At 44.4% G+C, this 25,460-nt stretch overlaps 2 protein-coding genes across 8 annotated transcripts in view; one reads left to right on the top strand and one right to left on the bottom strand.

The window, feature by feature from the left end:
• The window catches only part of CCDC38 (coiled-coil domain containing 38), a 68,415-nt gene extending 61,586 nt beyond the window's left edge, over positions 1-6,829 (top strand). For 6 of the 7 annotated variants that reach the window (XM_008256911.4, XM_051845782.2, XM_051845780.2 and 3 more), the window contains 4 exons: positions 1,188-1,397; positions 2,100-2,305; positions 4,121-4,214; positions 5,734-6,829. In XM_008256911.4, coding sequence (XP_008255133.2) covers positions 1,188-1,397; positions 2,100-2,305; positions 4,121-4,214; positions 5,734-5,847 — 624 coding nt within the window. In that variant the 3' untranslated portion in view covers positions 5,848-6,829. The remainder of the gene's footprint in view (positions 1-1,187; positions 1,398-2,099; positions 2,306-4,120; positions 4,215-5,733) is intronic. The other variant, XM_051845783.2, reaches the window with a different exon arrangement.
• Positions 6,830-6,838: 9 nt separating this feature from the next.
• On the bottom strand, positions 6,839-13,162 carry SNRPF (small nuclear ribonucleoprotein polypeptide F). The gene is made up of 4 exons (XM_008256914.4): positions 13,023-13,162; positions 10,917-11,042; positions 7,336-7,400; positions 6,839-6,979 (listed from the first exon to the last, which is right to left on the bottom strand). Exons 1-4 carry the CDS (start codon positions 13,023-13,025, stop codon positions 6,913-6,915), a joined length of 261 nt encoding a protein of 86 aa, XP_008255136.1. The 5' UTR covers positions 13,026-13,162; the 3' UTR covers positions 6,839-6,912.
• Positions 13,163-25,460: the final 12,298 nt, after the last annotated feature.

Genomic DNA, 25,460 nt, shown 5'->3' with positions numbered 1-25,460 from the left:
CTCCTTCCTTGCGCATCTTCCCAGTCTCCCTCAAAGGGCACTGCTCTCCGGGCTTCTCTTCCATGAACATGGAATCGTGGAATCGTGTGATACATCTGGCTTTTTTTCTCAGTACTGTGTTTAGTGAGGTTCATCCATGTCTGGGTAGCAGCTATTTGTTCATCGAACATGAAATAGCACATCAGTGCTCCTGTTGTCAGTGTGCAGTGTCTCAGTGTCTGGTCTTACCCTTTTGCAGGAGGGGCTGACGACATTGAGTTGGGAGAGCTGTAGAGGGGCACACAGCAGATGTGGACTGGAAGGTCGGATGACATGTAGATCTCTCCCCCATCTTCTCTCCAGTTTTGACAGCGATTCCTCCTGAAACATTGCTCTGGTCCTATCACTTCCCATTCACTGCTGGGAGGCCTCTGAAGCCCTTCTCCCAGGATTGTCTTCCACAGTCCTGCCCCACTGTAGCTCCCAAAGACCAGGATCACCTCCTTCTTCTCAGTCTCGCTCCCTCCGGGGTGCCCTGGGCTGGGCCTGCCATCTGGTGGCAGTTCCAGGGCTCACTTCTTGGTCACGTTCAGGTCTGGGCCTTGAGACCCTGCCCTTTGCTCTGCTGGGCCAGCCTGTCAATCTACTACGTGAGTTCTCTACTCACATTCCCTTATTTCCTCAACTGCCCTAATTGCTTTAAGGAAATACCTTTATCTTCTACTCTCCTGTTTGACAGTGTTGAATGTATTTTTAATGTCTTTTTTTTTCTTTACCTAGTCACACTGTGACATTCTGTCACATGCAATGCACAGTATTTCAGCTAAGCCATATTTTTATACTTTACTGTGTCTTCAAGGATTCTGAATGTAACATGCCCTTACATGAATAGGAAACACAGGAAGTGTTAAAGGTGAACAGAACTTGGACTATTTCCTTTTTTGTTCTAAAAGGATCTTTTTTTTTTTTTCACATAAATGGGAAATAGAAAGAAGTGTTACTTTCCAGAGAAAACGAGAACTTCACCGCAAGTTTAACTTAGGAGGTGGGAGACACAAACTATCGGAAGCACACCCTTGGTATCAGACCTTGGCTTGTAATTCATGAAGTGTTGGTGGCTCAGGATGGGGCCTGTGGTTCCCTACAGGGTTTGCCACGGCTTCAGTAGCCACACCTGTCTTGAGTGTGTTATTTGTCCTTGGCTTTAGGGTCATTCTCATCTTCTTGGGCAGAAGCGAGAATTGGGGAAGGAGGCTACCTGGAAAACGATTTTCCTTGCCCAGCAGTTTGTGGAGATCCTCTTAGCTGCAAATACCGGGTCCCCAATGGACAAAGAGAGAAGTTTTCTTTGGGTCCCAGGACACGTTACCTACCAGCTCAAGAATCTCCACCAGCAGTTACAATCGCGCAGTGGCGAGGTACAGGGATGAGCAGGGTTTGGCCTAAGCATCTGTTGAGACTAGAATACTGCACAGGCTTCCCCAGGGAGGCAGTGAAGCTCCTGAAAAAGGCTTTGCTACACCAGCCTGGGAACCTGCTGGCTTGCAGACTTTTCCCTCTGAGAACGCATTTATTCAGCAATCGTTTATGAAGTGCACAGGTATGTGCAAGGTGCTGTTTTAGATATAAGCCCAAGAAGTAGCTCCTGCCCTCCAGGTGCTTACATTCTATCACAAGGCTGATCATAGTCCTAGTAATTACAGTAAGACATATAAATACGGAAAGGGAGGGGGTGCACACATTCTGCTGCAAAGAAACCTATCAGCAGTACAAAAGGATTTAAAACGTATATATTGACTTTCCTGAATGCTGTCAGAAACATAAAAATATTCAAGCAAAAGAGATACTTACTAGTTTTTTATGCTGACAATTAGATTTTAAGAAAATAATCAAAGGTGTCCCTGGAGTAATGATCTAACTATAAATGATAAATACCACAGCTGCATTTCCCACTGGTCTATGTCATGTTGAAGTTGTTCTTTTAAAAAAGGAAACATTGTTAGTAGCATATGAAGGAACTTTTTCCATGTAATACAGTAATACAGAATTTCACATTTATTGAATGAGCAACCATACAGTGACGTTATGTTTTATGTCCTTCCTTTCCTTCTCTGTCTCAGGAAAAACTGATTGACTCACTTAGTAAAAAAATTAATCAAGTATACAGAGTCTGCATTGGAGACGCTGAGGTTGGCAGCCTCAACCCAGTTCAAAAGCTGGTCAAGGTAGAGTCTCGCCTGGTAGAACTCAGTGACCTCATCGAATCTATCCCCAAAGAAAATGTGGAGGCGATCGAGAGGATAAAACAGAAAGAACGGCGGCAAAAGTACAGTCCATATCTTACGATACAAATCTAGCAGATGATTTAATGAGTAGCTAGTATGTTAGCTTGGATTGCACATTTTCCAGTTGTTTCTTATTTGGCAAAAATAGCCACACAGGGATGCCATGGTGAAGAAACCTGGCACTCTCCTCCTCACAGGGCTATTGTTTAGTGTGGGAAACACACTCACTGAACACTCAGGAAGTGCATGTCTCTGTGAAGGGACCGTAAGCACAGGACTCACCAGGGCCAACTCACCTGGCAAAGGGGTCTTTTTAAAGGCTGAAGAAATTAATCTTTGGTTTGAACACAATTGCATGAAAATGTGTACAGAACCATGATGTGAAAGAATTACAAATGCAGTGAAGGACCCAAGGCACAGAATTATCTCCACTGGAAAACTCTGGGGAGTGAACCTGACAGAATTTTTTGAAAGTGAGGGCCAGAGTGGTTTTTCTCAGTGCGTAACTGCAACCCTTGCACAGCACTTAGACATTAATTCATTTACTACTCAAAACCTCATGAGGATTATGGCCCCTGGAACCCCACCCCCACCCCACATCCTTGCCTGCTTGGGGCCTTTGAGAATGAGCAGACTGATTAATTTCCAAACCCAGTGAAATAGTTTTCGTGTACATCTTGTGCTTGAGACAGTGATTGCTCTAACTGTAACACAACCCCTAGTATAATGTGGCAGGTAAGGATTGTCTATATGTGGGATAATGAATATGTGATAGAAAAACATGTGAGAGACCGACTAGTACTACGGAAAGGTGCACTGTCTGACAGCCTGCCTGCCTGGGTACGATTCAGGTTCAACTGTTCACAGCTTTGTGACCTTGGGCAGGCAGTAGCATAACTTCTCCAGTCTCAGCGTCTTTATCTGTAAAATGGTACTAACAATGGTACTTACCTCGTATGGCTGTTGTATTAAAAAAAATTCCAAAGATTACGCCTTCCATGAGAAGCCCTCACTACTCACTACAGTAACAGCACTTGCATCTATCTTACAGTAGCAATTATACTCTCACAGAGGCATAATTACAACTTGTTTTCAGCAGATACACCAATCTAAAGCTAGTTATTTTCCATCTTATTAAAGAGGATTTTAGTTGATTTTCCCCAAGGTGCAAAGGCGCCTAATACAGCACCTAATTTTGCACTTAAAATGCCCAGTTAGTTACGCAGAATATAATTGCATGGTCCACTAAAATGCTACTACTTAGTGAATGCCTTTTCTGTTAGACAGTCTGCATAGATGATCCCATTGAATTTTCTCCTCACAACGAACTCTAAAAGAGATTAAGTCAAGCAGGATATCTTGGTCTTAATTTGAGGATCATCATTCAAGATTAACTGGGATGTACACTTCTGTGGCAATTCATAGTCCTATACACCTGTGACTTGGGTACTTTCCCAAATGTGTCTTATATCTCAGTTTTTTAAAAGGGGTTTTCAGAAGGGAGAAAAATAACTAGATGTTAATCCAAGTGGCTACTGTACAGAGGAACAGTAAAATGTTGAAATGTAAGGTGGAGGGATGAGGACTGATCTCATTTCAAGATGTGAGTAGCTTTTACTTTTTCCAAAATGGTGAAATGAAGTTTCTTTCCATTTCATGATAGAACTATTTGAGCTTTTCCTGAATATTCAAAAGCCATTATTAAGCTGAAGATGAAGCATGTCACTTTCACTTAACCTTAAAGGCGTTCTAGTATTTAGACAGTTCATTAAATAGTAACGATGTAGATACTGGTTTTTTCCCCCCACGTTCTGTGATGTAGAGAATCTACACAATTTTCTCCCCTCTTGTGACAGGTTGCGTGAAGAGAAAATGAAGGAAAAACTAAAGCACCAGGAAGAAAGGCTGAAAGCTGCTCTGGAAAGAGCAGTAGCACAACCGAAGAAGAAGGTATGTGTTTCCCCCTCAGCAGGCCCACAAACCCTCAACATGTGAGTGCTTGTGGTGCTAAAACAAACACCGTGTCTAATACCTGCAGACTGAACTGCAGTAAAATAAGCTGGCTTGCTCACAGCTTCAACTGGTTGCTTTCTGGTTCCTTGTTACTTTTGGAATAATTCAAATAATTGTCTGTCTACTATTCCCCCATTAGGCTCACTTTTTAAAAAATCTATTTATTTCAGAGGCAGTGACACAGAACAAAGAGAAATCTCTTACCTGCTGGTTCACTCCCCAGATGCCCACAAAAGCTAGGCTCCTACATAGGTGACAGGGACCCAACTACTTGGGCCATCACCTGCTGCCTACTAGGGTATGGATTAGCAGGAAGCTGGAGAAGAGCAGATTCCAACCTGGGTACTATTATGGGATGTAAGTGTCCCAAGCACGTCTTAACCATGAGGCCAAACATCCATCCACCAATAATTTTTTTAAATAGTATTACAAGCGTGTGGTTCAAAGTTCAAAAGGTAAAGAATATTCAGTGCAAAGACAATCTCCCTCAGTTCTTCTCCCTGGAGGCAGTATCTTTAAACAGTTTCATCTCCATCTTTCTGGAACTGTTCTGTGTTTGTGTACATACTCTTTTTGGCACAAATGGTGGCTCTAAACCCTGCCTCTCTGACTCAACATTATTTTGGAGATCCTGAACTCAGAAAATGACATACAACTAGTGGGTCTTATAATCCCCACATTAGAGATCACAGCTAAAGTGCTGGTCTGAGTCCTGGCTATCTGCTTCTGACTCAGCTTCCTGCTAATGCATCCTGGGGAGATCAAGGGCTTGGGTCCCCGTCACCCATGTGGGAGACCTGGAGTTCTGGGCTCCTGGCTTTGGTCTGGCCCAGCCTTGGCTACTGTGGGAATTTTGGGAGTGAATCAGTAGTTAAGAACTTTTTCTGCTGGTCTGCCTTTCAAGTTAGGAAAAATATTTTTAAAAATGTCAGTAGTGCACCTTCTGAGACAAAGGTGGAGACGTCCTATCAAATCTCATATCCAATAGAATATGGTAATTTCCTCATCCATACATTTAATTTACACAGCTTCAACTACAAACTAAAAACAAGAACCAAAATTATAAGGAAGGAGGAGGGCTCCCAAGACCCAAAGAAAAACCTGAATTGAGTAGTGATGGATTTTGAGTATACAGCCCCAGAGAAAACAAACAGGTGTGAATTAGGGGCTTTCTCCCTAAGCCTCGCCTAATGGGAGCCCTTCCTAGACCCCATAGTAACACCAGTGTTTGATGATGTTGCCTGTCTCCCCACTTCCTGTAAAACCTACGTGCTCTGTCTTCTGTATATGGTAAGTACTCAATTTGATACTCAGCTCGACTTGGCATGTTAAACATCCATTAGGTTACTAATCCCAAACCATATACCTTGCAAAACCAATTCAACAGTGGTATTTTACATACTTCAATAGAAATAGTTATGCTAAAGGTTATTATTTTACTTTCCTTTTGTTTCAGTTGGGAAGAAGACTCATCTATCGTTCAAAACCTCCATCTGGTAACAAACATACACTACTTTTAGTCAGCGATACAAGAACAAAATCACTGGAAGAAGAATATTTTTTTTCCTGAATAGGAGCAGTAAGACATATTATTACCAGCATATTCTAGGTATATTTTGCAGATTTGGGCTTTCAGTAATGGCAATATTCCACCTTATTACCTGTCCTAACCAATGTGAGGAACACAGGCCTTTATACTCATTCCAATAGAGTAGGAATTATTTTTTTGCAGGTTTTTATTACTCATAAGTATTATCTTATAAAATCTAAACATTTATATCTATATATTTTGAGTTGGCCCAGTGAAGGCAACACATCCAAAATTAGTTTACTGATAAAACTATGTGATGAATGACCATGAAAGGTAATAATGGCTATTCTCTGACAACATGAGAATTGAAATCATCTATTTTCTCAACCATTCTATTGGGAGTTCATAGCACACTGTCATGATGTACATTCATTCTACAGTAATAACAGTGTATAAACTGAAAATACGTGAAGGGTTGTGATGAGTTTAAAGCTGAAGAGAAAACTGCTAGATTATGGTCTCAGAACTTAACCGTGAGACTGGTTTTCTTTCACAGTAAATTCTGTCCTAAATACTTTATTATCTTAAGTCAACAAAACATATGTTTGCAGCCTGTCAGGGCACAATTTCTGTTGTGCCCTATCTCCACAATTATTTTAATTATCAGATGTTCTGATTTTAGCTACAGCATGTACATTAGTTAGCATATATTAATAGAGAACATAGAATTTATTGACTACTAAGTAAAAATAGTATATATTAATACTAAGAAAATGCTTAACTTGTATACATATTAAAAGTAGCTCAAGAATATAAAAAACAGTTGCCTTTAAAAGGTCTCAGTTAATATATAAGGGCTGAAATTCATCTTTAAAAAATTTCTAGGCATCTACAGGAAAAAAAAGTACTGGGGTTAACAAAAGAAAACCACGCTGAATCAAGCAGGATGGTTTTTCAAGCATTGGTTCTGATTGGTTCAACAGGGGAGCTTTGCATTTGTTTAAGTACCTACATATAAATAGCTCACAAGTCAAGTTGAAAAAACAAACACATCTTTATTGTCTAGAAATATATATATAAAAAAAGAAAACCCCACCAAAGATGCTACTCTCTCATTTCACCATCTTCTTCCTCTTCTTCAACACCCCTGATATAAAGGACATTATTACACCTGTAAACAGAAAAAAAGGCCCATTTTGTTAAAAAGCACATGACACATTTTTTATGTGTTTGTTAAAAATGATATTTTCTGAAGGGAAAAATTACTGGAACTTGGGTCTAACAAACATCTTTAACAATAAAGGTTACAACACAGAGTCACAAGACTTATCAACATTAGAACTATCTTGAGGAAGAATAGCCCCAAAATATTTTATCTTTGACAAGTTTAACAATTTCAAAGATCTTGAAATCTAATTGTACAGTATTATGATAAATTGACAATTTTTAAAAAACCAGTAATTTCCAGGTTGAGGCACTAAACATACTGCTCACCACTAACTTCTCACACACACTGGCGCTGTTTACCTTATTAACACTTCACCCAGATGTCCAGACAATGCCCCATCTATGTATTCTTCTGTATTTGCAAGCTTGAAGTAAAAAGAAATCCATTAGTATCAATTGTACAGGAGGAAATTATAAAGCACACCTACAACTGGTGAGACCTTGTTAACTGAGACCTTTCTATACCAACAACTCAAATTTATCTGTAATTAATAGTGAGAAAATTAGCTTTCTATTACTATTGTAAGTACTTGTTTCATGTTTATATAAACATTTAGTAATATTAATGTTCATGCATATAGAATATATATTAAAACTTGTTTCAAATAAGTTAAACTTCCCAGTTTGTGCAGTATTTCTTTCGTTAGATATCAAACAGTGTTTCAGGGAACGAAGTCTCCAATTTATTCTCGTAAGTTGTGACTAAAACATTTTCTGAAAATTCAGTTCTCAAATCCCAAACATTAAATTTTCTCATAGTAATAATATGTAAATCATATAGAAGTATCTAAACAGGTGTACAAAAGCTATGGCTAAAATCTACCAGTCAACAACCAAAGAACTAAGGTTTTTTTGTAAAAATGTAGGCACTGGGGCCACTGTTGTGTTGCAGTTGGTTAAGCTGCTGCCTACAATGCTGGCATACCACATGGGTGCTGGTTCATGTCCTGGCTGATTCAGCTCCCTGATAACGTGCCTGGGAGAACAGCAAAAGACAGCTCAAGTACTTGGGCCCCTGCACCCACATGGGAAACCCAGATGGAGTTCCAGGCTCCACCTCTCTAACTCTGCCTTTTAAATAAATAGTTAAGATAAATAAGTTATTTCTCATTTTACATCAAAATGTTTAGTTTTCCTTATACATATAGGTAATAAACTTGTAATTCTAAAAAACCAGTGCCATCCAGGACTCATAAAAGAAATGAACACTAAACACACTCATGAAGGCAAGGACTACATTTTGTCCCCTGCTGTATTTACAGTGTCATGTACACAACGGGTACTCCATGAATATATCTACTCACTCAGCAGACTCAAAAGCTGCTATCAATGTGGTTGGTCAGATATATTCTGTAACTCTAGTAGTTTCACTAGGAAGCTGTTAATTCTAAAACCAAATATTGGGGCCAGCACTGTAACATAGCAGGTAAAGCCACCGCCTGCAGTGCTGGCATCCCATATGGGTGCCAGTTCAAGCCCTGGCTGTTCCACTTCCGATCCAGCTCTCTGCTGTGGCCTGGGAAAGCAGTAGAAGCCCTTGGGCCCCTGCACCCACAAGGGAGACCCAGAAGAAGCTCCTGGCTTCGGACTGGAATGGCTCTGGCCATTGCGGCCAACTGGGGAGTGAACCAGCAGATCGAAGACCTCTCTCTATCTGTATAACTCCAACTTTCAAATGAATAAGTCTTTAACAATAAAACCAAATATTAAGTGGGTGTTATTTTCAAATATGTAACACCCATACTATAAAATCCACTATTTTTTTGAAGTTTGTAATTCAGTAGTTTTGGTATAAAGTTGTACAACTACTATTACATATTCCAGAACATTTTTCATCAAAATGGTTATACCTTTTCAGATTTCCCTATAGGCTTGGTAAATGATTCCTGTTTCAGGAATTTTCCTGACCAAAACCATGCTTAGAGTTACCTACTATGGTGGCAGATGTTTAAACACAATCTTAGCTCTCTGCCTACCAAAGTACTCCTGTTAGTTTTCTGTGTATGGAATCCTTCAATTCATGGTTGGATTGACCACCTGTCTAGGTAACCTTTAAAAATCTGGAAAGAATTCCAACTAAAAAAAATTTAAAAATGGGCAAAACCCATAAATGGCCAATAAGCAAATGAAATGGCCCTCAACATCATTAACAGAAATCCAAATCGCCGGTGCCATGGCTCAATAGGCTAATCCTCTGCCTTGCGGCGCCGACACACCAGATTCTAGTCCCGGTCGGGGCACCGGATTCTGTCCCGGTTGCCCCTCTTCCAGGCCAGCTCTCTGCTATGGCCAGGGAGTGCAATGGAGGATGGCCCAAGTGCTTGGGCCCTGCACCCCATGGGAGACCAGGATAAGTACCTGGCTCCTGCCATCGGATCAGCGCGGTGCGCCGGCCGCAGCGCGCCGGCCGCGGTGGCCATTGGAGGGTGAACCAATGGCAAAGGAAGACTTTTCTGTCTCTCTCACTGTCCACTCTGCCTGTCAAAAATAAAAATAAATAAAGAAATCCAAATCAAATCCACAATGAGATACTAATTCGACCCCACTGGAACCTTTATACTTGCTGGGGGAAATGCAAAACCAAAGCTGCTATATAGAAAACAGTGTGGCAGGTCCTCAAACACAGAACTGCCATATGACCCAGCAATCCCACTTCTGACAGCAGGGACTCGAATATACACCCATGTTCATAGTAACATCATTTACAGTAGCCAAAAGGAAGACGCAATCTAAGTGTCCACAGGAGGTGAATGGGTTAGTGTGGCACATCCATACAATGGAGTCTTTCTCAGTCATAAAAGGCATGAAATCTGACACATGGCTGTACGACATGGGTGACCCCTGAGTACACTGTGCTAAGTGAAACAAGCCAAACACAAAAAGATACAATCATCCCTTGGAATCTGGGAGATTGGTTTCCGAACACCCTCTCTGCTCCCTGTGACCAAGGATACCAAAATCTGAGGGTGCTTAAGTCCCTCTCTGTAAAAGAGCACAGTACCTACATATGAACTATGCACATGCTCTCATATACGTTAAATCATGCCTAGATTACTTATGTTCCCTACTACAATGTAAATGCTATGTAAAAATGCTATAATGTCTTGTTTAGGAAATGACAAGAAACAAAGGCCTGTATATGTTTGGTACTGACTATATGATTCTTCCCAAAATGATTAAATTCACAAAGTAGAAAAGTGGTTACCAACAGCTAGAATCTGGGGTACGGGGGTGTTACTGCTTAATGGGTACAGAGTTCCACTTTAGGATAATGAAAAAGTTCTGAAATTGGGTACTAGTGGTAGCTGCAAAACAATGTTCTCACATACTATTACTGAGTGACATCTTTAAAAATGGTTAAAGTGGCCAAATTTTTATGTATATTTTATCACAATAAAAAAATTCACACCAAATCCCCCCCCTCACTGGCAAAATCATTTACAACTAGTTTAACCAACATAGTTCATCAATTCTTTCAGCTAATCTGTCTTCCCTCTGAAGAAATGCTTCTAGTTGATTACATTAATGTTGTGCCTTTAGCATTCATTAAGAGACAAGAATTTCACTTGAAAAATATCAGATTTAAGCGCTGGAAAAAGGTTTGCTTTTGAAAGCAACTCATGTATTTCCCTTATTATATGAATAATCAAATGCCTGAGTCCTCCTCACTTTACCCACCACGAGTAAGGTCTGTGAATCCTGGCCTAACCCCGTGTCTTGTACCTAGTCTATCAGTTGTAACATCCTCCCTGGCCTTGACTTCATTCCTGAATTTTGTTCTATCTTTGCCAACTGTATGAATTATTAGTCACACGAAACCTTGGAGGAATAAAGTGGAACAGAAGAAACACAGTGTCACCACCCTTTCACCTCTAGCTTACCTGCATGTTCATATAGCCGTCTACAGACACCAGGTAGCCCTTGTACTCCATTCCCCACTTGAGTTTCACCATCACGGGCTTCCCTGTTAATCCATTGAGGAAAGGTTTGGGATTGAGGGGTAAACTCTGCACAAAACAAACAAACAAAAAATCCATTGATTTTTTTTTTTCCTTAACTTGGCTTCCACTCCTCACTCTCCTCTACCAATCCACCAATCAATATTTTGTAACATCCAAATGAAGCAAACTCTTCACTCCCTATCACTCTACTACCTAATTTCCACTTTTGTTTGTTGAAGAGCATCTGGGAAATTTTTTTTTTTTTTTTGACAGGCAGAGTGGACAGTGAGAGAGAGACAGAGAGAGAAAGGTCTTCCTTTGCCGTTGGTTCACCCTCCAATGGCCGCCGCTGCAGCCGGCGCACCGATCTGATGGCAGGAGCCAGGATCCAGGTGCTTTTCCTGGTCTCCCATGGGGTGCAGGGCCCAAGCACTTGGGCCATCCTCCACTGCACTCCCGGGCCACAGCAGAGAGCTGGCCTGGAAGAGGGGCAACCGGGACAGAATCCGGCGCCCCAACCGGGACTAGAACCCGGTGTGCCAGCGCCGCAAGGTGGAGGATTAGCCTAGTGAGCCACGGCGCCGGCTAGCATCTGGGAAATTTAACCAGTTATCCCATTTCGTCTTCAACCCATCACAAAAAAATAAGTGTTCACGCTGCACTTAGGAGACAAGCGGCACCTGCAGTCCTCAGTGTCGCAAGCTCTAAGGAAACAAAGATGAAAGCCCTACAACAAACGTGTAACGAGGCTCTGTCCTTAAGAAGCCAGGGTGGGGGTGTGGCGCTGCAGACATACAGACAATTATATTGCAAAGCAGTAAGAGCGATGCTATGCAGAAAGGCCCAACCAACTCAGGAAAAAAGACAGGAACGGGCTGCCTGGTAGGAGCAATGCCTCCGTTTTAAAGGGTGAAGTCTATTCCAGAGGGAAAGGGGACCGCTGGAGGCCAGGGAGGCTTCCCATCTGGAATGACCGTGTGTATGTGTGCGCTTGCGCGCGTCATCCCGAGAACAAGCAGTACGGTCAGCATCCCACTCGGGGCAGGACCAAGCTCGGCAGGGCTCGGTCCTCACCCGACCGGTGCATCGCCGGCGAACCGAGTCTCTCCGCGCTCACCTCCTCACCCCGAGGAAGAACCCAGACACCGCTACTAAATCGCGGGAAAAGTAGGAGGGCTCCACCCGCAATAACCGCCTAACGGCCCCCAGCTCCCCACTTCTCGGGCGCAGCGAGCACACAGCCGCTACGACGTGTGCCAGAGCGCATCCCATCGGGCCTGATGAGAAAGCTCCGACGGCTGCCGAGGGCGCCGGGGTAGACCCTCCACACGCTGCCCAGGTCCTGGCGCTCTCGCAAGCGGTGGCCGCTTTCGGCCAACACCCACCACGAGTGTAGCTGTCCCTCCCTCATCGTTCCGGAGCCCCATTTCCTGTCACCCGGGCTCGGGTGAAAGCCCCCCTCCGGGGGCAGCCGCGGAAGGCGCCCCAGCGCCCCGGGGCCGCAGCCTCCCGCCCGCTCCCGTCTAGGCCGGTGCCCATTTCGGTGAACAGCGCCTGACGGACGTCTGTCTCTCACACCCCGCCCAGCTCGGCCGGTGCAGGGTCCGCATGGGCACTTCTCAGTCTCTAGTCCTGGAGCCCAAGACTCAACCTGGCCAAGTCGCCGGCGCTCAATAAGCGTCAGAACGAATACACGAACGCTCCGGGGCCTGGGCCAAGGCGGGCTGGAGAAACATCACCGACGGAATAAAAGCGGCTTCATGAGTGCGACGAAGTGGGAAACGCAAACCGCTTCAGCGTTTGCTACATCCACCCCGACTACCTCTTTCTTCCCTGGACTCAGAAAGAAGAGGCAGCAGGAGGCGAGGGTCGTCCCAGCCAGGAAGGGACTCGCGCGCGTCCGCGGAACCCGCAGACTGGCGCCCCGGTGCGCTGCGCCTCGCGGATGAATGGGAAAGGCGCGAAGCCGCCACCAGGCTCAGCCAGCCCGAAGTTGCCTTCCCGCCCTCTCCGTCTCGCGACTCCAGCAGTCCTCCCTCTCCTTACCATCACGACTTCGGGCTAACGTTGCGGATTAGACGCCGCCGACGCAGATACAGCCCGTCCCGCGTGCTCGGAGCAGCTTCCCCCAAGGCCCAGACCTCCGAAGTTGCAAGAGAAATGGCCGCCAAACCTCAGCTTGACCTTTCACCTCCCACCACCGCTCTTTCGCCTTCTATGATTGGTCAAAAAGAGGCGTGTGCTGATTGGAGGAGATGGCGCAGCCGTGTCTCCCAGCAACCAGAGACGCGTTCGGCGTTACTAGTCTTCTCCCCTGCCTTGAAGAACCGGCTGTGAGAGGCCGCGTACCCTGTGGCGCACACGTGATTTCTCGGCAGCTTGGCTAATGGGGGGTCGCTTTGTTAGTTTACAACGGTGAGAACGCGTTCGGGGCTCTCAGGTCCCCGGGTACCGCGATTTGGGGGCGCCTCTGCCACAGCCCCCTTCGACCTGAAGGTTGTCTATTCGGTAGCACCCGTTTCAGCGTTCTAAGAGGAAATGAGAGGAGCGGGCCTGGAGGCGGGGAGGTGAAACGGAGGGGCCGCGGCAGAATTCTTTGCAGACTAGGAGCCAGGACCTCCCCCGGGGCGTTGCCCGCGGGCCCCCGGCCCCGCCGGCCTGGGGAGCACCTGCGGCAGCACGGGCTGATCGGTGCCCGCGACGCAGCCGCCAGCCCCTCTCCGCGCGACCGACGCTGGACTAGCCCGGATGGGAGGTGCTGAATGCAGATCTCGGAGAACTGGCGCTTGGAGGAGGACCGCCTGCTGCTGGACACCCCCCAGAAGATGCGTTTGGACTTGAGCTTTCAGGAGATGCTCGCTGTGACTTACGTGTTGTCGGTTTAAATGATGAGCAGCAAGTCAGGGTGATCATCAGTGTGGTGTAGACCGAATAGCTGTTAGAATTATTTACCCCAAAGTGCACTGGGTTTTTTCTGGTTAGTCATCGTGTCGTGGATCTTCAGCTTTTAAGAAAAAAAATTCTTAATTTTCTTTATGAGAGAGCGAGAGCGAGACAGAGAGCGTACACGCTCTTGGACCTACTGGCTCAACTCCCCAAACACCCGCAACAAGCCAGGCTGAAGCCGGGGGCTGGGAACTCCCAAGTGAGTGGAAGGGACCCAAACTACTTGAGCCATCACCTGCTGCCTCCCAGGGTGCATTAGCAGGAAGCTGGGTCAGAAACCCAGCGGGGACTCCAAGCCAGACACTCCCATCTGGGATGTGGGCGTCTTAGGCGCTATGCCAGATGTTACACCCCTGCATCTTTAACTTTGCTATAATCTTTAGTTCCTAACTTTATGTCCGGCTCTTTCCCAATTATTATAGAAATCACACAGTGTGATCTGAAGTTACAGCTGAGATGAGAAAAACAGACTTGGCAGAGAACTTGCCCAGAGGCACGTAGCTGGATTTTAACCCCAAAACTGCTTTCTCTACTTCATAAAGCCACCTTTCAGCAACTTTAGAAAATTGGCTACATTCCAGCCTGCACAAAATGAGCCTGGAGTGTCTTGTTATGCAGAAGTAGGAAAAATGCTCAGAGTGACGGGGTCATTCAAAAGGATGTCCCAATTTTGACAACTTGAACATCAAATATGTAAAGACAGCCATGAATTACGACCCACTGAATATAACAGGAATCCATGAGTCCACAGTGAATAAATGGAGAAAGTCTGATTTGGAATGGGATAGCTAATGCAGTTTCAAGGCACTCTTCCAAGAAACACTAATTGCAAAGGAGGGAAAGTAACTACAGTGAGGAAGCCTGGTAGCCGTCACTTTAATCCAATGCTCAAATGATGATTGTGAACAATGGGACAAATCCAAAGTATGTGTACCACTAGGTAAGATGCAAAGAGCAGGTGCATTTCCGTGGTGCTCATACCAAAGACGTAACAGGAATGTAATAGTCTGGAAATACCAGACAAACCAGACTGAGAGACTTTACTAAACAACTGGCCCCAGGGACAGGCATTTGTCTCAGCAGATGAGGTGCCACCAAGGACACCCGCAACACCTGTCAGAGAGCCTGGCCTTGAGTCCCTGATCCACTTCTCCTTCCGGTTGCCTGCTAATGTGCACCCTGGGAGGGCACAAATGATGGCTCAAGTACTTGGGTCCCTCCCACCCATCTGGAGACCTGGTTGTATTCAGGGCTCCTGGCTTCAGCCTGACCCGACCTTGGCTGTTGTGGACATCTGGGGAGTGAGCCAGAGGGAGAAAGATACCCCCTTCAGCCTTTTGAGTAAATATTTAGAAAAGATCAACAACTAGCCTCTAGTGTTCTAAAGTGTCAAGGCCACAGAAGTAGCCCCAAGATAAATTGCTAAGAAAAGCACACACTGCACAACACCTTATAAACACCTGGGTTTATAAAAGGTGGGGGGGGGCAGTGTGTCCGGGTGTTTGCAGGTGCATGAATGCACTGGAGAACTCCTAAGACGCCACATGCATTGCTTATCTGAGGGTGTAGTGGGAACTGCTGAAACCAGACAAGGATGAGGCTTTTGACTGTATACATTATTTAACTTTTAAAAGGTTGAGTTGAAATTCACATATCATGGAGCCGGTGCTGTGGCGCAATGGGTTAACGCCCTGGCCTGAAGCGCCGGCATCCCATATGGGCACCGTTTCTAGTCCCGGCTGCTCCACTTCTGATCCAGCTCTCTGCTATGGCCTGGGAAAGCAGTAGAAGATGGCCCAAGTCCTTGGGCCCCTGCACCCATGTGGGAGACCCAGAAGAAGCTTCTGGCTCCTGGCTTCGGATCGGCACAGCTCCGGCCATTGCAGCCATCTGAGGAATGAACTATCGGATGAAAGACCTCTCTCTCTCTCTCTCTCTCTCTCTCTCTCTCTGTGTGTGTGTGTGTGTGTGTGTGTAACTCTGACTTTCAAATAAATAAATAAATCCTAAAAAAAAAAAAGAAATTCACATAAAAAAATGGGGCATCGCAAAGTCTACAGGTGAGGGGCATTTAGAACGTGTTTGCAAGGTTGTTGGAAACACCACCTGTGTCTCATGCTAAAACATTTGTGTCACCTCAGAAAGAAAATCCTGTGCCCATTCAGCAGTTCCTCTCCTCGTAGCCCGGACACCCATCAATCTGCTCTTGATCTCTGTGGGTGTACCTATTTTGGAATATTTCACGTAAATGAAATAGGTAACCTTTTGTAGCTAGCTTATTTCACAAAGCATATTCTTTTCTCTTTTTAAAAATTTTATTTAGAGAGGCCCGTGCTGTGGCATAGCAGGTAAAGTCGCTGTCTGCAGTGCGGGCATCCCATATGGGCACTGGTTCAAGTCCCTGCTGCTCCACTTCCAATCCAACTCTCTGCTATGGCCTGGGAAGACAGTAGAAGATGGCCCAAGTGCTTGGACCCCTGCATCCATGTGGGAGACCTGGAAGAAGCTCCTGGCTCCTGGTTCTGATCAGCCCCACTCCAGCTGTTGCGGCTATCTGGGAGTGAACCAGTGGATGGAAGTCTCTCTCTCTCCTCCCCCCCACCTTTCAAATAAATAAATCTTAAAAAAATTATTTAGGGGGCCGATGCTGTGGCATAGCGGGTAAAGCCACTGCCTGCAGTGCCAGCATTCCATGTGGGCGCTGATTCAAGTCCCGGCTGCTCCACTTCCAATCCAGCTCTCTGTTGTGGCCTGGGGAAGCAGTGGAAGACGGCCCGAGTCCTTGGGCCCCTGCACCCATGTGGGAGACCTAGAAGAAGCTCCTGGTTCCTGGCTTTGGATCAGCTCAGCTCCGGCCATTGAGGCCAATTGGGGAGTGAACCAGTGGATGGAAGACCTCTCTCTCTGCCTCTCTTTCTCTCTCTGTGTAACTCTGACTTTCAAATAAATAAATCTTAAAAAATTATTTAGAATGCCTACAAGTTAGCACAATTTGACAAATCATTAGAAAAAAATCAATTCTTTTCTCTCTGCAAACAGAACAGGTTAGGAATAGTAGATTAGAAATGAGGTATGTTCCCAAACAGTAGCCTACAACTGTCTGTACATTTACTATGCACCTTAAAGAAAAGAGTTTCACAGTGCAGTATACTTAACACTGTAGATAACATACTTTTATTGCAACACTGACCACCGGTAGTGCTTGAATTTGTAAATGGCCATTAAACAATATTTAAACTTAGATGTATATTTATCATGCTTAAAGTAAAAAAAAAAAAAAAAAAAAAAAAAAACAAGGTCTGTGTTTCATCAGTTCCAATGTTTCATGACATTTTTCTTAAAATGAAAAATTTGATATAAAATAATTTTACATGATAAAAGCATAAAGATAAAATGGCCTGAATATCTTAGAGGGTCTGTTCACATTCATTTAGTCATGGGATTCTTGTGGCTCTTCTAAGTATGTTAATCATAGTAATGAGACCCTGGTCCTATACAATTTTAACAGTCCATCTTCAATTAAAAACTGTAACAAAACCAGACAGTGGTTAAGAGTAACAAAAAGTGAATTAAATATACAAAACTAAAAAGACCGATATAAAACCAAATCAAACTACATTACATAACAGTAGCAGGTTATACATTTTAAAGAACTTCATTTTACACTTAGTCAAATAAGATAAAAATTGAAATGCAAACTGATTTCTGTAGGGTTTCCTCTGTTGGTTCAAACTGGAAAAGTGGAATTTTACAGATGTATCTTATTAAATTTTAACTAAGCTATTCTTCACAAAGTTAAAACTTCATCCCACAAAATTGTGTGTGTGTGTGACACAAGTTGACACCCAAAACAGTGTGAATTCCATAGAAAAGACACTATTTACAAAACTCAGAATAATGTGACAAGTAGACTTCAATGACGTCTGAGAGTAAGAGTATATTTGAAATAGATAAATATACACACCCTTATAAAAGTACAGCATGGGGCTGATGCATTGGCATAGCTGATAAAGCTGCTGCCTGGTCAGCGCCGCAGCTCAATAGGCTAATCCTCCGCCTTGCGGCGCCGGCACACAGGGTTCTAGTCCTGGTCAGGGCACCCGATTCTGTCCCAGTTGCCCCTCTTCCAGTCCAGCCCTCTGCTGTGGCCTGGGAGTGCAGTGGAGGATGGCCCAAGTCCTTGGGCCCTGCACCCCATGGGAGACCAGGAGAAGTACCTGGCTCCTGCCTTCAGATCAGTGTGGTGCGCTGGCCACAGCGCGCCGGCCGCAGTGGCCATTGGAGGGTGAACCAACGGCAAAGGAAGACCTTTCTCCCATACGGGTGCCGGTTCAAGCCCCAGCTGCTCCACTTCCCATTCAGCTCCCTGCTATGTCCTGGGAAAGCAGAAGATGGCCCAAGCGCTTGGGCCCCTGCACCTGTGTGGGAGACCTAGAAGAAGCTCCTGGCTCCTTGCTTTGGATCAGCCCAGCTCTGGCCACTGCGGCCATCTGGGGAGTGAACCAGTAGATTGAAGGCTTTCTTTCTCTCTCTCTCTCTCTCTCTCTCTCTCTCTCTCTCCTCCCCCCCCCCGCCTCTCTGTAAACTGCATCTCAAATAAATAAATAATTTTTTTTTTTGACAGGCAGAGTGGACAGTGAGAGAGAGACAGAGAGAAAGGTCTTCCTTTGCCGTTGGTTCACCCTCCAATGGCCGCCGCGGCCGGCGCGCTGCAGCTGGCGCAAAGCACTGATCCGATGGCAGGAGCCAGGTGCTTCTCCTGGTCTCCCATGGGGTGCAGGGCCCAAGCACTTGGGCCATCCTCCACTGCACTCCCTGGCCGCAGCAGAGAGCTGGCCTGGAAGAGGGGCAACTGGGACAGAATCCGGCGCCCCGACCGGGACTAGAACCTGGTGTGCTGGCGCCGCAAGGCGGAGGATTAGCCTAGTGAGCCGTGGCACCGGCTTAAATAAATCTTTTTTTAAAAGTACAGTATTACTGTTTAAATATTGTATAGCTATATAAAAGAAAATGATATGAGTTTAAGTATCTGTTGCTGAAACTTAGCATTTCACATGCCCTGTGTCCTGTCTTTTCCTGGCTTAGCTGCATCTCCTTAAATGGTGACTAACTGAGGCACAGTACATGTAATAACTAAGGCATAAATGCACAGATCAGTAATTGCTCATCTCAGTTTTCATGAGAAAATGCATTTTTGATAAGTGAAAGAAACTGGTCATAAAGTCCTGGCCCTAGAAGCCATGCTGAGGCTGTCAGACAACTGGAGACTGCAAATCACATTATGAATCCATTTGTGAAGGAAGGGATTGATCTCAGATAAAAAAATCAGGGTCACTTACCTGTAATGGCTAAATACATTAATTTTGCATCTCAAAGGATTCAAGTACTAGGCCTAGTACAAGTAAGCACTGAGCTAAAATCACGCCACCAACTCCTGAGTTTTGTGTTCAGAAGCATAATATTTTCAAGATTCACTCACAGTAGAGCATGCGGTAGTACTTCACTCCATTTCATAGCCGAGTAATATTCTGCTGTAGGTATGAGGTCTTCAGAAACTTCACAGAAAATGCATATTTTGAAAAAACTATGCATGGATTTTATTTTTATTTTTTGGCACTAGAATAAACTTAGCTTTTAATTCCATTTTTCCATGAACTTTCTGAATTCCCCTCATACACATGACATTTTGTTTGCTCCCACCTTTGGGCTGTTATAAATAGTGCTGCTAAAAACATGGTGTCAAACTGTTTGAGTCTGTTCTCAGTTCCTTTGGACATGTACCTAGGAGGGGAATTTCTGGGCATATCATTCTGTGCTTCAAGAATAAGCTATTGAGGAAATAACAAACCTGTGGAAAGAAAATCAGTCTCTCTCTTCTATTACCCTGCCTGTTGAACAAATAAAAATAATATTAAAAATGGGCTTTCCTTTCATCCTTGATTTATTTTTTTATTTGATCAGCCCCTTCCATGTAACCAAATGTCCATACCTCATCCACTCCACAAAGACAAGCTACGAGCTTGAAGTTCACCATCCTGCACTGGGCCTCTACTCCCTCCAATTCTCTGACCTCTCCTACTTTTCTCAGCACCACGCAGGCATCCCAGCTGCTCCACTTCTGGTCTATCTCCCTGCTAGTACACCTGGGAAAGTAGTGATGATGGTCTAAGTATTTGGGTCCTTGCCATCCACGTGGGAGACCAGGATGGAATTCCTGGCTCTTGGTTTCTGCCTGGCCCAACACCTGCCCTTACAGTTATTTGGTAAGTGAACCAAAAGATGGAAGGTGTGTGTATGTGTGTGTGTGTGTGTGCACACGCGTGTGTGTGTCACTCTGCCTTTCAAACAAGTAAACACAACTTTTAAAAATGTATTTGCTATGAAAAGGAGGCATTGGGTCTTACAGGAGTGAGAATCACTAATTTAAAAAGAAAAGAAGGTCAAGAATTGAACCAAGGGGACCAGCACTGTGGTGTAGTGGGTAAAGCCTACACCTGCAGAGCCAGCATCGCATTTGGATGCTGGTTCAAGTCCTGCATGCTCCATTTCCAATCCAGCATCCTTGATGATGGCCTGGAAAAGAAGTGGAAGATGTCCCAAGTCTTTGGGCCCCTGCAACTGTATGGAAGACTGGTAAGAAGCTCCTGTTTCCTGGCTTCAGATCAATCCAGCTCTGGCCATTGCAGCCATTTGGAGAGTGAACCAACAGAAGGAAGACCTCTCTCTCTCTCTCTCTCTCTCTCTCTCTCTCTCTAACTCTGCCTCTCAAATAAATAAATCTTTAAAAAAAAAAAAAAGAAGAACTGAATCCAGAAATAGTTCAATAGAGGTTGGGTATATGATGGAGATCCAACAAGTAAGAGGAAACCAAGAGGGTGGTATGCTGGAAGCCAGGTGAAGACCATGCTTCAAGAGGAGAATGCTGGAGCCGGCACTGTGGCGTAGGGAACTAAGCCTCCACCTGTGTTGCTGGAGTCCCATTTGGGCACCGGTTCAAGTCTCAGCTGCTCCTCTTCTGATCCAGCTCTCTGCTATGACCTGGGAAAGCAGTAGAAGATGACCCAAGTCCTTGGGCCCCTGCACCCACATGAGAGATCAGGAAGAAGCTCCTGGCTCCTGGCTTCGGACCAGCACAGCTCCGGCCATTGAGGCCTTTTGGGGAGTGAACCAGCAGACAGAAGACCTCTGTCTCTGTAACTCTGCCTTTCAAATAAATCTTTTTAAAAAGACAGCTTTAAAAGAGAGAGAGAGAGAGAGAGAGAGAGAGAGAGAGAGAGAGAGAATGTAATTAGAGATAGTAACTCTGATGCAAGAAAGTAAGAAGTTGAGGATAGGGGCAAGGAAGTGTTGATGAGCAAGTAAGTAGATAAGTAAGTAATTTCAAGTGGCAGTATGCTCCATAAATATACATAAATAGCACCCAAAAGACCAGGGATCTCGTTTTGTCATTGTGCAAAGGTCACAGAGTGTGCTTATATAAACCTAGAGAAGGTATAGCCTATCACACCACACCTAGGCCATACGGAAAAACCTATTGCTCTCAAACTGCACAGCCTGCTACTGTGCTGAGGACAGTAGGCAACTGTACCACTATGGTGAGTATTTGTGTATCCCAGCACAGAAAAAATATAGTAAAAATACTCGGCGGCTGGAAATTTTCAACTCCTCTATCATCTTGTGGGGCCGCTACTGTATGAGTGACCTGCCCTTGACTGAAATGTCATTATGCAGCCGTGTTGGTAAAAAGCCCCCAAATGAAGTTATACCTCATACCAGCACAAGGTACTTACCCTCCCTACATCTTAGTTTCTTCTATCTTAAAACCAGGAATACGTCCCCCAAAGGGACGTCAGTTTGAGTCCTGGCCACTCCACTTCCAATCCAACTCCCTGATAATGTACCTGGGAAAGCAGAGGAAGATGGCCCAAGTGCGTGGGCTCCTGCACCCACATAGGTGAACAGAAGAAGCTCCTGGCTCCTGCTTCAGTCTGGCCCAGCCCTGGCTATTGCAGTCATTTGGGAAGTAAATTAGTGGATGGAAGACCTCTCTCTCTCTCTCTCTCTCTCTCTCTCCTCTCTCTCTCTCCCTCCCTCCCTCCCTCCTTCTCTCTGTAACTATGCCTTTCAAATAAATAAACCTTTAAAACAAAAGTATGAAAACCAAGAAAAAACCATGAATATGTACAAGACTGCTCATAACTATCAGAATTCTGTTCCATATAAGGAATTACAGAAGACCATGATCACCAGAGCCCGCACTAATCTTAACTGAAACATGTAGCTGTTCACCCAAGAATATACTCATCTGTAAAGGTCAGTGGGTGAATCTTTATTTCGACAGGTGTTAGAGACATTCATTTTTAAATGTTAGCACTGATAATGTTAGAATAATGATAGTTGAAACAATATCTTAGGCTACAAAAACAATTAACCATAGCCATTTTGTTACAACCAAAATAAAACATCAAAATCTTGCAAAAATTAGCCCCATTCATAATGTAGTATCTTTATCTCTCTCCCTCTCTTACACTCTCCCACACACATAGACACAGATACACACACACACACACAGGTGCACACACATACTCTCCACAGACAAATCTTTTCAGCAGATTTGGACAGTCAACAAGGGAGCTGGCTTTAACTCAAGCCAACAAATTCCCTGCCTTCCGAACACTGCAACAAACTATTTTAATGCCATGACACCCAAAACCACGGTCTCCTCTGTAGTTGAGAAAGTGTCTAGTAATCTGCCCATGTTCCTTATTGAATTTACTTCCTTCCACTGAGCTGGAAATGGAAGTGAGAAGAGGTGGGGCGAGACGATACATACAATGTAAATTTTAAACCAGGCACCTTCACCTATCCAAATCCCAGAAACAGGACATACATCTTCCCTTAGCAGTGGAATGAAGCAGGTCGTGAAAATCCTCTTTTTATTTGAACATAACATTGGAAGGCACCTTGGCATGGAAACTAGATTGTTTCCTTACTACTGTTCAAAGTGTCTGCTACTTGATTACCTTCATGAATGCCCATCAGGAAGCCATTCGAAGGAATTAACCATCCTGTGCCCAAGGCAGAACATGCCTCTTCCTGGCAAGAATAAGAATACACTCAACTATGTGTGTGATGGACTCACACACTTGTTCTGTGAGTAACTTCGGCTTACATGAGCAATCTTGAGAAAAGTCCTACTCCACAGCATATCACAGGAATTCATAACAGAGTGAAGAATAATTTTTTAAATAGTTGATTCAATCTATTTGTGGGGAAAAGGGGCTAAACTGTGCTTAATTATTTTGTGCTGGGTTATGATAAAGCTGCATTACTCGAAACATAACTGATTTGAAATTTACAGGAATTCCATCAGAGCTCAATTTATCATTGTTCCCTGAAAAGAAAAACTTGCTAAGAAAGTTGTATAAACAAGAATGCTGAAGAAATTACTGGAAATTTACAAAGAATATTTCACAACTTTTGAAAGCCATCCTTGATGTTTTCCAAAGAAGTAATGTAAGATAAACAAAGGCCCACAAATTCTAGTTAGGTCACCTGATAAACTAACAATTATCAGTCTTTTCTATTCCTGATGCAACATTCTATTAAGTTGTTTGTTATTTTGTTTGGTAAAACATAACATGAGATCTGGATTTTTGTTTCTTTTTAAATTATTTATTTTATTTTTTTGAAAGGTAGACACACACACACACACACACACACACACACACACACACATATATATCCATACAACCAACCATTGCCCAATTGATTTTCAAAAAGTCCAAAACAGCCAGGCTGCAGCCGGGTGGGTGAGGGACCGCAGTTTGGATCTTCCACATGGGTGGCAGGAACCCAGCAACTTGAGCCATCACTTACTGCCTCCAGGGTATTCCAAGGGAGAAGCTGGAATTGTGAGAGAGCTAGCACTCAACTCAGGCACTCCAATATGGAATTGGGCACCGCAAGCAGCACTCTGCCAGACACCTGCCCAAGCAATTGCTTTATCATATTCTTTTTATCCATGAAATAAAGAACTTAGAAAGTCCAAAAATGCACATAAAAATCCACACTCAGAGATAATAACTGTTAGCATTTTGAACTCTGTTTGTAACTCTGCCTTTATCTGAGACTCCTGTTCTAGCAACTGTTCTCTGGGAACAGTATTGCCTTTTTTATTTTTTTAAATATTTATTTACTTGAGAGGCAGAGTTACAGAGATAGTGACAGAGAGAAAGGTCTCCCACGTGCTGGTTCACTCCCCAAATGGCCGCAATGGCTGGAGCTTAGCCAATTAGCTCCAAATAGCTGGAGCTTCTTCCGGGTCTCCCATGGGTGCAGGGGCCCAAGGGCTGGGGCCATCTTCTACTGCTTTCCCAGGCCATAGCAGAGAGCTGGATCAGAAGTGGAGCAGCTGGGACTCGAACTGGTGCCCATATGGGATGCCGGCACCACAGGTGGAGGCTTAACCTGCTATACCACAGTGCTGGCTCCAGCAGACTAATTTTTAAGTTGATAATTTTGTATGGCTGACAAATAATCTCATACATATCCAAATTGCCTCCAGCATAAGAAAAGTTCCCCACCCCCACAAAGCTGAGGAAGAAGAACTACTGATAAAAATACTGTGGAAGTGAAACTGTAAATACTTGAAAGTAAAATGACAAATTATTACTGGTGCCAACTCTGAGCATAAGTGAGATTATTTATAAAGGGATGGGACTGGTGGATCTCAAGAGCATAAGTTGTGACTAGACCTGCTTAAATGTTAAGTGGGCTCCTAAATTTACCTCTTTGTGACTGATACCAGAAGAAAATAAATCCTCATTGCTGTCTCTACTGTTACTAGGAGCATGTTGTTTCCCACTGTTTTGCTCTTCTTTGCAACCCACATAATTTTAATTTTTTTACTTTTGCTGGCTGGAACTGTGGCATAGCAGGTAAATAAAAACTTTGTAGGGATGCCTACAATGCTGGCATCCCATATGGATGCCGGTTTGAGTCCTGGTTGCTTTACTTCTGATCCAGCTCTCTGCTATGGCCTGGGAAAGCAGTGGAAGATGGCCCAAGTCCTTGGGCCCCTGCACCCATGTGGGAGACCCAGAAGAAGCTCCTGGCTCCTGGCTTTGGATTGGCACAGCTCCAGCTGTTGTGGCCATTTGGGGAGTGAACCAGCAGATGGAAGACCTCTCCCTCCCTTTGTCTCTCTCTCTCTCTCCCTCCATCTCTCCCTCTCTCTCCCTCTCTTTCCCTCTCTCTGCCTCTGCCTCTGCCTCTCTGTAACTCCGCCTTTCAAATAAATAAATAAATCTTTTAAAATTTTTCTTACTTTCTGTGTTGTCCCATATTTAAAAAATTTATTTATTAATTGAAAGGCAAAGAGAGAGAGAGAGATGTTGATTCTCCATCCACTGCTTCACTCCCTATATGCCTGTAAGAGCTGGGCCTGGGCCAGACTAAATCCAGGAGCCTAGAAGTCATGCTGGGTCTTCCACGTGGGTACCCGGGACCCAAGTACTTGAGCCATCTTCGGCTGCC

This window comes from Oryctolagus cuniculus, chromosome 11 (genome assembly GCF_964237555.1).
Source record: "Oryctolagus cuniculus chromosome 11, mOryCun1.1, whole genome shotgun sequence".
NCBI lineage: Eukaryota > Metazoa > Chordata > Mammalia > Lagomorpha > Leporidae > Oryctolagus > Oryctolagus cuniculus.
The sequence above is the reverse complement of the archived record's forward strand: the minus strand, read 5'-3'. Positions and strand labels throughout refer to the sequence as shown.

Coding starts and splice junctions, on each gene's coding strand:
- SNRPF (XM_008256914.4), bottom strand. Junction 7,401..10,916: donor ACGGCTATATGAACATGCAG/GTAAGCTAGAGG, acceptor TTTTACTTCAAG/CTTGCAAATACAGAAGAATA. Junction 6,980..7,335: donor CTGGGTGAAGTGTTAATAAG/GTAAACAGCGCC, acceptor TTCTGTTTACAG/GTGTAATAATGTCCTTTATA.